The following is an 11881-nucleotide window of genomic DNA, read 5'->3' as shown; positions in this document are numbered from 1 at the left end:
GCCTATCCTTTAGCTCATTAATAGTAATATTAATCTGTTCCAGTTCTCATCTCTAATCGCAGTTTCCATCTGATCGGGGTTTTCTCTTGATCTTTTCCAAGAAGCTTATTATCTAATACAGCTGTAAATGTTGCTGGGCCTGACACTAATGCATATTTTGTACCATGGGGGAATTTGACTAATAAAATAATCCAATTAGACATTTGTTTTTGTCTCCCTGGGGCATCTTAGATTACTTGTCTACCTCAGTTATGTGTTGTAATTAGTTAACGTTTGTACATCCCTTTGATGTAAAAGCAGTGGTATTATCCTTGGCTCTGGCTCTGGATCAGAACTTTATAAAAGAAATAGCTGGGGATTAAAATTACAGCAGTGCCTAGCGGGTGCACGGATACTGTCAGACCTGCGCTGTGTGTAGCTTCGGTGCTGCGTGGTGGTGGGGTGTTTTGAGGATTGCCTGACAGATGTTGGGATCTCCTGAACACGAGGTACCTCAAAACAGGAGTTGAGTCCAGGTAGAGAGGAGGCTCAGCCACACTTGTCAAAGACAGAGCAGAGTGCTAACACTTTTTCTTCTGTTTTCCACTTTAGAAATGAATAGATCGAATGGGCCTGCATTTTGGAGTCCCTAGAGAATTGATTCAGTTCATAAGTATTTTGCTGGTGGTATGACAGTATCATACCCTGTTTCTTTTTCTTCTCCTTTTTTTTTTTCTCTCCTTTCTCTAGTCTTTCCTTGGTTCGGCTTGGATATCGGAGGGACCTTGGTCAAACTTGTTTATTTTGAACCAAAGGACATCACTGCTGAAGAGGAGGAGGAGGAAGTGGAAAATCTCAAAAGCATTCGCAAATACCTGACGTCAAATGTAGCCTATGGATCTACAGGCATTCGGGATGTGCACCTTGAACTAAAGGACCTTACCCTGTGTGGACGTAAAGGCAATCTGCACTTTATACGCTTTCCTACTCATGACATGCCTGCTTTTATTCAAATGGGAAGCGAAAAACACTTCTCGAGCCTCCATACTACCTTATGTGCCACGGGAGGTGGAGCGTACAAATTTGAGCAGGACTTTCTCACAGTATGCATTTTTGGCTTCTATATGATTAGGATCTGGTAGTGAAATATTTTTAAAGCTTACAACTAGAAAACTTTATCTGCAGACTCTAAAACTTCTCTAAATCTTATGTCTGGAAGAGTGTACCTAACTCAGGCTAAACTTGGTTCAGGAAACAGCATGTGGAGTCAAGTCCAAATTAGGATACTTTCTTTCCTGAAAGTGCATGTAACATTCCTGTAACCCTAAAAATTATTCTCTAACATCATGGCGTATGCTTTTACAAGGCTTTCTCCGTATTACTAGTCTCTGATGATGCTGATCTCAGTCTTGTGGGTTTTTTTCTCATTGCTGTCCTTCACGTGCTTCATATTTGTTTTATTGTTCCTTTGCTCATGTGGTTTCATTTCTAACACGCATGTGAGTGAGCTGATTGAGGCTCAGTCAAATTTGGTGGTGAATTAACTGAAAGGAGGTTAGTAGCTGGAATTTGATGTCATCATGTGGCTTCATTAGGAGTTTGACTCTTGTTCACAGGTTGAAAAACATGTGTGATAAATACTTTGTTTAACCAGGGCTTGAAAAAATGCACTAAATAAAGAGGCTTTTTGCGCAGTCAAGGCAGTGACATGAGGGGAGAATAATTTTGTAACTTCCTCTGTTTCTCTGTTTTCTGGGTGTTTTTTTGTTTGGTTTGCTGGTTTGTTTGGGGTTTTTTTTGTCCAACAGTTAAGTCCCTTTTCATTTTTCTTTGTTTTTCATGCTAATGCCACGGATTCAGGACCTAAATCAGGCCCTTGGAAGTTGATGGGATTCTCTTGGCGTCCCATCTGTGGATCCAGCAGTTCATTTCCGCCGTCTTTCACGTCTGCACACTTTAGGGCCAGGATAGTTAGCAGTCAGTGCACGTGGAAAAGATGGAGCCCTCCTGTGATCTGTACTTCTCTCTCAGCCGCCTCGGGGAGTAATGGAGATAGCTGAATTTAGCTGGCAGGGAATGCATTTTTCTAGCCCTGAGCATAAACATTTCAGATCCCTAGCTACTTCTCGAATGTTATTCTTTTTTTTTTATTTCTTTCCTGCCAGATGGGTGACCTTCAGCTTTGTAAGCTAGACGAACTCGATTGCCTTATTAAAGGAGTTTTATACATTGATTCAGTTGGATTCAATGGGCATTCAGAGTGCTACTATTTTGAAAACCCAACGGATGCTGAAAGATGTCAGAAGCTCCCATTCAACCTGGAGAATCCATATCCTCTCCTTCTGGTGAACATTGGCTCAGGGGTCAGCATTTTGGCTGTGTATTCAAAGGAAAACTATAAACGGGTAACGGGCACCAGGTGAGTGCTGTGAGGGGGTAAATTCACTTGGAGTTTTATTTTAGAATCTGGAATGGATTTTTGCATTGTAGGTGACATTTTCAGGGACAAGCTGCAATAAAGGTGGCGAGTTGAATGACCAAGCTTCTGCTTGTGCTGCAGTCCCTCATCTCTGACAACAAAGTTCCTCCTTTGAAGAGGGAATCTGATTTTTATGCTCTGGATTCCTTACTGCAACCAGTCTCTTTAATTCCTACACCAAGGCAACTGAAAAAACAGCTTCTCAACTGTTACATTTGCCATCAGAGAGATCCCATAGTTTGCGATTATCCCAAATACACTCCTAATGATCATGTTAACACCCGTTAGCTTTGCTCCAAGCAGTAGAGATTTGCATCCTGAGTTCTGAAAGTTCCCCTTTTTTGGTGGGAGGGATACTGGCACGGCAGTCTTTCGCCAGACAGTTGCCAGACTGCTGCAGCTACCTGTCCTGAAGATGTGACTCTTGTTGACAGGCAAAGCCAGAGAGCTCTGTGGCTTTAAGCTTTCCTGAATTTCTTGAAAGTTAGCAATAATAGTTGAAAACCCCTCACAGTACAGGTCTTACTCTTACTATACGTCCTTAATGGCCTGTGTACCTAGTGAAGTGAACAGGACGTAGCATTGTTGAGTTTTTTGTCCTCCTAAGTTTTGAATAGCTGTACTCCAGTAACCCCTCAGGACTAGTATTTATTTTAAGATCGACTTCTCTGAGTGCTTGGAAGAAGGTGCATATTGTAAAAGAAGAAGATTAATTTGTCATTTAGAAACATGCCCTCTGCAGAAGGCCGTGAGGGCGCGGGATTCCTTACAGGCTGGAAGATATTTGAAAGTTATTTTTCACAATCTTTTCCGAGATGGCTCTCGCTGAAAAGAGCAGAAGCTGAAGCAATGGGGCAGCCTGAGCGAACTCAGATGCGTATCTGAGTAATCCCAGCTTTCAGTGGAACAAGGTGACTTTCGTTTTGCTTTACGTTGCAGCCTTGGAGGGGGAACATTTTTTGGTCTCTGCTGCCTTCTTACCGGTTGCTCCACCTTTGAAGAGGCCCTAGAGATGGCGTCCCACGGAGACAGCACCAAAGTGGACAAACTAGTGCGGGACATTTACGGAGGAGACTATGAGCGATTCGGATTGCCAGGCTGGGCTGTAGCATCCAGGTAATGACTTGACTGATTTTTGTTTTCATGGGAGATTCTGCAAGGATGAAAAACTGGATTAACGTGTCTTAGGAGAGCAACCATTCCTTCTGCTGTTCTGTTTTAACAGACCAAAATTACTGATAGCAACGCTCTTTGAAGTTAGAAATAAACACTTCACTTTCGTAAACTAGCAGTTCCCATTTTCTCCCGGAATTCTGATGCAAATGGACCTTTAACCCGAAAACTGTCGTTACAGCTTTGGAAACATGATGAGCAAGGAGAAGCGGGAATCTGTCAGCAAAGAGGACCTCGCGAAGGCTACTTTAATAACCATCACTAATAACATTGGCTCCATAGCACGGATGTGTGCACTTAATGAGGTACTAAGGGGAACCCGTTTCATTGCTTCCTGTCTGAAACTTTGCTTTACTTCTTTCCCTGCACACGCTCCTGTAGACACGTGTTCATACTCATCTTTTTGGACGTTCAGGAAGTTGTAATCCACTTGTTTCAGATTCTTCAGCAAATTTTGCACTTGCTCGTCTGTGTAGTTTGAGCCAGATCGTTGTGCTGGGAACTGAAGAGCTGTGAACAAATGTGGGGTTGGCTGTTGGTCTCTCTAGGCCCTCTGCTTTGTTGGGAGTTACATGGCTCCTCTGCGGTGGTTTGAGGAGCGGTAGGTGTGTGATAAACTAGAGCTCTGGGACTGCTGAGAGAGAAGGAGAGGTGGGGTGGAGTGGTGTAGGGGCTGGGTACCTTTCCTGTGCTGTTTCTACAAGTTGCTCGCGTTTTCTTGGTCGGGCCTCACCGCTTCCACAGCTGTTCCTGTATCTTTGTGCTTTCAGCTTCTTTACAGTGCTGCCTTGTTGCATTCATGTCAAGCAGCATTGTACAGGGCTATGAAAGAACAGAGAGATGCTCTCCGCTCCAGTCTCAGCCTGTTCCTATGGGATGAGCTGACGGAGTGAAGCACACCACCAGACTCCTGTTGCTGTTTGCAGACGCTTGCTATTTACCTTCATTTAACTGCTGAGACTAGGCAAGACGTATTATAAACAGCCTTGCCCACAATACATCTGCTGAGTCCTTGCTCTAGAGTACACAGCTGAATGCAAAGAGGATGCTGAACTGTTAGGGGAAAGCGTTAATGAATGTGGAGATGGAAGGAAAATCCGTAGATGGACGTGAATGAAGGAGCAGGTAGGACTTGGTCCCGATTCCTTGGTAAGAGGAAGAACTGGAAATTGGTTTCTTGCTGGAGAACAAGAAAGCTTCAGAGCTCTTGGCTCAGGAGAGATATTTTATGATTGAAAAGTTTGGCTGGAAGTCTGATTTAAATCCAAAATATCACTACTTGGTTGGTCTCTTCCTTTCTTACACAATTGTGTTGGTTATGGGTTTCTAAATCTTTTTGTTTGTTTCAGAGTAACAGTAGACAGCGATTCAGCTTTTTTAGTGATGAGTAAAAAGCTGGAGTTGAGGGGGCGGAGAGAGGAGATGGCACTTGATGAGCAGTGTTCCTAGCCAGTATAAGGATCTTATAGCAGAAAATCAACTCTTTTACTCAAATTCCTAAGCTAGAAAGGCTGTATTTACACCTGTGGATTTCTGGGTAGTGTGGAAGAGTCTGAAAAAGAGCCTGTCTTAACATGACCTGGCTGGTACTGCTTTCTGACAGAATTGTGGATGTAAGGTTCTGCAGATCCTGCCCGATGCTTTCAGCAGTCACTTGATTCACAGAATCATAGAATCACTTAGGTTGGAAAAGACCTTTAAGATGATCGAGTCCAGCCATTAACACAGCACTGCCAAGTCCACCCCAAACCATGTCCCTAAGCACCACAGCTACATGTCTTCTAAATATCTCCAGCGATGGTGACTCCACCACTGCCCTGGGCAGCCTGTTCCAAGGCTTGACAACCTTCTCAGTGAAGAAATTTTTCCTAATATCCAATCTAAACCTCCCCTGGCGCAACTTGAGGCCATTTCCTCTCCTCCTGTCGCTGGTTACCTGGGAGAAGAGACCAACCCCCACCTCACCACAACCCCCTTTCAGGTAGCTGTAGAGAGCGATGAGGGCTCCCCTCACCCTCCTCTTCTCCAGACTGAACACCCCCAGCTCCCTCAGCCGCTCCTCATCAGACTTGTGCTCCAGAGCCCTCCCCAGCTCCGTTGCCCTTCTCTGGACACGCTCCAGCACCTCAACGTCCTTCTGGTAGTGAGGGGCCCAACACTGAACACAGGATTCGAGGTGCGGCCTCACCAGTGCCCAGTACAGTTCTTATTTTTGGTCTTTCGGGTATTGTCTGGCCTCTCCCAGTGCCATTCCTGCCGCTCCCAGTGCATGCTTTCTGATCTCGCCTTGCTCTTTCGAACCATCTCTTGCTGCTGCCAGGCTCCAAGCCGACTCAGTGTTGTCTCTTGTTTGCAGATTGGCTCTTTTGGGTCCGTTTTTAAAACTCAGAGCTCAGAAAGCTGCAAATGCATTACACTCTTCCCTCTGCAGCTCCCATCCCCACTCACCGCGGCAGTTGCGCTCCTTAGCTGCCCGGAACAGCTATTCCAGGAGGTGCGGCTTCTCTGGATCTGGTTGCTTTAGTGTCGACTGGTGATTTCCCTCGGCTTCCAGCTGGTTGTTTTTCATCAGGTCTCACTGGAAAATGAAGAAGCTGCATGTGGTGTTTTTAAAAGGCACTAAAAGTGTAACTTTTTTCTTTACTTTAAGGTGAGGTATTAATCGTTGCAAATAGAAAATGGAATTCAGCCTTAATGTTCCATTGTTTTTTTTTTCCTTATTACTTGCAGAACATTAATCGAGTGGTGTTCGTTGGCAATTTCCTTCGGATCAATACAATCTCGATGAGGCTTCTGGCATATGCTTTGGATTACTGGTCGAAGGGACAGTTAAAAGCACTTTTCTTGGAACATGAGGTGAAATTACTTTTTAGATTGATGATGTTCTCTCGTGTCAAAATTGAAATTCTTCGTGAAACAGCCGTGTGGAGTCTGTAGCGGTTGATACACGCTCTGCAGCAGGTTCCCTGTGCTTTCTTACTACAGCCACAGTTACTGCAGTATCCAGTGCAGAGTCACAAAAAACATGTATATTGTTCCAGTAGGTAACAGAAGAACTGTTACTACCAAGCTCATCTTCCTTGTGAACTTTAAGACTGTTGACAGTATAGATGATTCTGTGCAGCTCTGCTTTCCCATGCAGCGATTATAGTTAGAATCTATTTTGTAATTAATGTACCTGCCCATAGTAACTTCTTTCAACCGTCCTTTATAAGTTGTTAAAATTACACCACACATGTAATATCACTCTTCTTGTGTCAGGTACATGCCCGTGTTTGAGTTTTTAATAGATATTCCTGTCTGTTTGCTCTTCAGGGTTATTTTGGTGCAGTCGGTGCTCTTCTGGAACTCCTGGATTCAGCCTGACTCCGTGCAGATTTCTGTACGTTGGTCCTACGAAGTCGGGGTGCTTCCTGGGCCCACGTTTTGCTTCAAAGCATCCGTTCGCTGACTTGTTAAAGTAATTGTACGTGACCCAATCAGAAAAGGAAAAGGACTGTTTGCGTTTCTGTTTGTAAACAGTTGAAACCAATCTTCAGTTACAAGGCGGGTTTGTTCCAAAGCAGCATACATGCAAATACGCTGACCGAAGGTGGTGGTTGTACCTGGAACATCTGTGGGGCTTCTAGTCAAAGAAGCTGACATCAAATAGCCCTTTTTATGTAGTCTTCTACATATGGTGGCGACGTGATAGAGGACTTGCACTCTCTTCCCTCCATCCAGATTCCTTTCAGCGCTGAATGTCTACCCAGTTCACAGTTTATACAGTTCAGCTGCAGCACTTTGCGTTCTGCAGTGAAAGGCATCATGTTCTCATTAGGCTGGAAATTGTCTGTAAAGGAGAAAGCACATCGGCACAGCCCTGGCACTTCTGTCTCCTCTGAGCCGTACCGTGGCCTGTCAGACACCGTTGTGCTGTCAGTCAGGCTTTATTTGTGTAACCGTGGTTTCTTACCTGTGTATACAGGTTGTGAGAGACAGAAGGTAAGGCAAGAGTCCTGTGCCTTAAATCTGCTGAGGCTGATTCTGATTTTAGCCTGTAGCACTTCTGTACAGCCCACGGCATCCTGCTGGTGTGTGCCATAGTGCTGGCGTGGCGTTAGGGGTGGCTGTCAACCTCTGACCTTGAGGTCTGATAAAAGCATTTGAAGATGAAATAGCAGGGTTTTTGGTGGGGTTTTTTTGTGTGTGTGTGTGTTGTAAAACTTGGCTGCATACAACTTATACCAAAGAGATTACTTTTTCTTTCAGTTGTACACTTGGGACCTTCTCTATAATGTTCCGTTTATGTTTATTAATCGCTGAACTCGTAGTTTCTGGGGGGAAACCTCTCCTTCCCACATGCATGCTGTACTCTTCTCTGTTTTCTCTGTGCACACCGCCTTGCTTGCAGCCTGCAAACTGCGTTGCTGCAGTCTTGGAACGCCTGAAGATCTTGGGATGTGGATTTAGAAATGGCTTACGGCACACTGAATAAATGATCTCTCAAAACAACAGAAATGCTGATAGCAGACAGCGCTTTAAAAAAGAAAAGCGGCATGCATATGGTTTGTAATGTGACCTTCCTTCCTCGTGTCTCTGCTTCGCCCTGCTCTTTGCAGAAATTCTTCCCAGGCCTGGATCCTGTGTTACGAGCTGACCAAGATCATTAGTGAGGAGGACAGCGGCGTTCTCTTGGCCCTTATTTCACCGTAACAGCACTCCAGCCTGGGAGCATGAAAGAGCTACTTTTCTGAAGAGGAAAGCACTTTTTTTGCACCTTCCCTTGATGACGCGAGCTAAACGGAGACGCTGCTTCAGGGTGTTCTCTGCGATATGGCGCTCTGGCTTTCCAGCTGAATGACTGTCATCCTGACTCGAACACATCTTTCAAAGTCGCCGTTTCTTTCCAGATAAGTTGATTTTCAGCTCTCTGACCCTGCTGGACATTGCAATGACTGGTGGCGGTGCCGGACAGCCCGTCCCACAGCTTGGTGGTAGCTTGCAGTTTGGCTGCAGTAACGTGCAGTGGAGGCACACGGGCAGCACGGCAAAGGGCGTCCAGCTCTACTCATTCCTGTGGCCCGAGATCCAAGCGCTTGCAAGGTGCTGTGTGGCTCGCTGCGCTCATTGCATGGTACCTGCCTCTCTTTTGCGCCTGAAAAGGGAAGAAACTACCAATTCACAAGATGTCCTCTTTGCTAGATTAGATCTTGTGTGAAGTTTCTCTTAAAGCCTGTCCTGTCAGCTCTGCTGGGTAGGTGGTCCAGACAGCAAGACGCAGCGTAAATCAGGGCATTTTCTAAACTTCGGTTAACTGTGGGCCTGGAACTTCCTGAATACATCCGGTAATTTGACAACAATAAAATAGGGGGGGAAAATGAGAGTAGTGCTCACGTGAAGGGTAATCTTTGCTGCGCACTGTCGGCGGAAGAAAATCTTTGTGCTTTTCCTGCAGTATAGCGCAGGTGTCGGTTGTGCCCCACTCTGCGTTCAATGTAACGTGGTACTTTTAAAGGTGAGGGGCTTGAGCAGGGTAGTACAGAATCACAGGATGGTCTGAGGTGGAAAGGACCCTCTAAGATCACGTAGTCCAACCCCCTGCCATGGGCAGGGACACCTTCCACTAGAGCAGGTTCCTCAGAGACCTGTCCACCCTGGCCCTGAGCACTTCCAGGGATGGGGCATCCACAACTTCTCTGGGCAACCTGTTTGTGCTCGACTGCATCCGAGACCTCGTTTATTCTTAATTTCTTGAGAAATCATACAAAAGATACCCCAAGTAGGTATACGAAAAAATTGCTGACTGCAGGTTTTCTAGACCTGACTTAACTCTTTCTTTACTATACAAAATGTCATACGCAGCACTTCACTTCCTTAACCGGCTGCCATTTCAGCCAGGTCACCCACCCTCACAGTCAAAACTCGGGCCCTGGTTTGACTCGTGGAAAAGAAATGGAAACATACTGTGGTGATGTGCTCGGCTGGTGTGGGCTTATCAGATTACTTAATTACTTACTTTTCTTCGGGGTAGGTAAGCCTCCTCCGAATCCTTGTAAAACACAGAAGAAGGGCTATTTTTTTTTTTTTTTTAAATAGCGGTAGCCTTTGGGAGCTGAAGACTGAGGGAAGCAAGAAGCTACTTTGAAATGACTGTGTTGGGCGGAGGGAAGCCACGGAGAGGTGAGATGCTACTGCAGCGACCCTGCAGCCTGGTCTACGATAAGCCTCTGTCCTCGGGTGCCGGGGTGGGTGCCAGGCTGGTGCCCCTGGGTGTCCCAGGGTTCATGCTGCGCACTGGTGTCCATAACTCCTTTTTCCTGTGTGTTTTGAGTAGCTCCTGTGTGGTCTGATGTCCAGCACCAAAGTCCGTGATCTATTGTGTGTTGTTTTTCTGTAAATTGTTTTCTTCTTGTAATAATATATTACAGTTATTTTTATATACCTGAAACTTTTCTCTTGTTTGCCTCTTGTCTCGTTCTTCCTAGCTACAGAGCAAAGGGGTGAACATTGATCTGAACGGGCATGAAGAACATGCTGGTGAAACGGGTGTTAACGAGTCCTCCCAGTTGATTTCTTAGAAGCTTATTAAAAATGTCAGTGATCCTCAATTACTTTTCACTCCCTGCATGTTCTGGTCTCTGCACGTCAGTTCTGTTTCAAAGCATGGTAATGGAGGGAGGAATAATTAAAAGTTCAGTGTTGCTCGTGGTGCAGATCCCTTCTCGCTGCTCAGTGTCCCCCGGCTAGTACCGCTCTTAACCAGGTACCTTAGAACAGGCTGCTAAACCGGGCCTGACTAAAACCCATGCGCTAGCATGGGGCTGTGCTTCAGCAGACGGTGGATTTGGGCACCGCTGGGGTTGGGTCTGGGTTTATTTTCGCAACTTCAAAGCCCCGAGGCTCCCTGAGAGACGTGACGTAACATGCGTGTGGTGATGGCGGTGGGCTCCCAGCACCAGCGGGCGCGGGTCCTGCATCATTCCAAGGCAAATTGCAGCATTTTAGGGTTTGATGAAAGACTTTCTCTGGCGGCACGTGACGATCTGCATCGAGGCTTGGTCAAGCATTGGCACAGGCTGCCCAAGGAGGTGGTGGAGTCACCATCTCTGGAAGTGTTCAAAAAACGTGTGGATGTGGCACTTCAGGACATGGTTTAGGGGACACGGTGGCGCTGGATTAATGGTTGGACTTGATGATCTTGAAGGTCCTTTCCAACCTTAGTGATTCCGTGATTCTGTGAGGCCTGTTGGCTTTTTAATGTGTGGAGATGGTTTGGATTGGAGGTGGAAGCGAAGCATCTCTCCAGAGCAGGAACCATGGGGTGGGAGTAACAAAAATAACCATGTTTTGTGCATCTTGGTGCTGGATCCAGACCGTGGCTCAGCCAGGCCCGCAGCTGCTTTCTCCCACCAGTGGGAACCTTCCCCCAGTGAGCTCTTCTGAGCACGACTGTCCGGACCTTCCAGAAGATGACCTGGCAGGCAGCCAGAAGCTCACTCCCTGCCTTTCCTTCAGGAGAGGGTGAAGCAGAACATCTCCAGGTGGGACCTGCCCCCCAGCACCCAGCTCTGGGGGTGCATCCAGCACTAGAGGGCAGCAGCCCTCCATGCTGGGGGGACAGCAGGACGGGGGGACAGCAGGACGGGGCAAGGTGGGAGCCCAGCTTCCTTCCATACCAGGCTTCTGCAGGGATCGCAAGCCCAAGTGGGGACCGGCAGCGGTGGGGTGGAGAGATTTGAGAGGAGGGAAAAGGGGATTTTTCACAGCCTGCTTCCTGAAGCCCGGAGGAGGGCTTCAAGGTTGGGTTGGACGGGGCTCTGAGCACCCTGGTCTGGTTGAAGATGTCCCTGCTCAGTGCAGGGGGTTGGACCAGATGGCCTTTAGAGGTCCCTTCCACCCCAAGGATTCTATGATTCCAAGAGCGGGGGTGAAGCAAGGCGAGCAAGGATGGCGTTTCGACCCAGGAAATGCCTGAGGGGGGAGGCTGGGAGCCGATCTCCAAATCCGGTGGCCAGTGGGAGGGTGGCATTAGCCCAGCTGGGCCTCACTGCCTGCAACGGGAGCCCCAGCCCGTGCTGGGGTCTGGGCTGGGAAGGTTTTGTCTGGAGGAGGAACCCCCTCTTTCCCAAGCGGGGCAGCCCAGGCTGGGCCCGGGACATCCGCAATCCCCCTGGGCCTGTCCCACCAAGGCCACTTCCCCCGCCCGGCAGCAGCCGGGAGCAAAGCTCCGCTCCCGGCCCGCGGCTGCCCTCGCCCCCCAGGCACCGC

General features: G+C 47.3%; 1 protein-coding gene across 1 annotated transcript; it reads left to right on the top strand.

Moving 5' to 3' along the window:
• Positions 1-729: 729 nt before the first annotated feature.
• On the top strand, positions 730-7041 carry PANK2 (pantothenate kinase 2; the record flags this gene model as incomplete). The annotated part of the gene is made up of 6 exons (XM_010295462.1): positions 730-1082; positions 2145-2398; positions 3398-3574; positions 3813-3936; positions 6362-6487; positions 6947-7041. Coding segments are annotated over 6 exons (1085 nt in total), but the record flags the coding sequence as incomplete, so codon positions are not given.
• Positions 7042-11881: the final 4840 nt, after the last annotated feature.

Source organism: Phaethon lepturus, unplaced genomic scaffold (assembly GCF_000687285.1).
Source record: "Phaethon lepturus isolate BGI_N335 unplaced genomic scaffold, ASM68728v1 scaffold35529, whole genome shotgun sequence".
NCBI classification, from domain to species: Eukaryota; Metazoa; Chordata; class Aves; order Phaethontiformes; family Phaethontidae; genus Phaethon; species Phaethon lepturus.
This window is presented reverse-complemented; position numbering and strand designations above follow the sequence as displayed.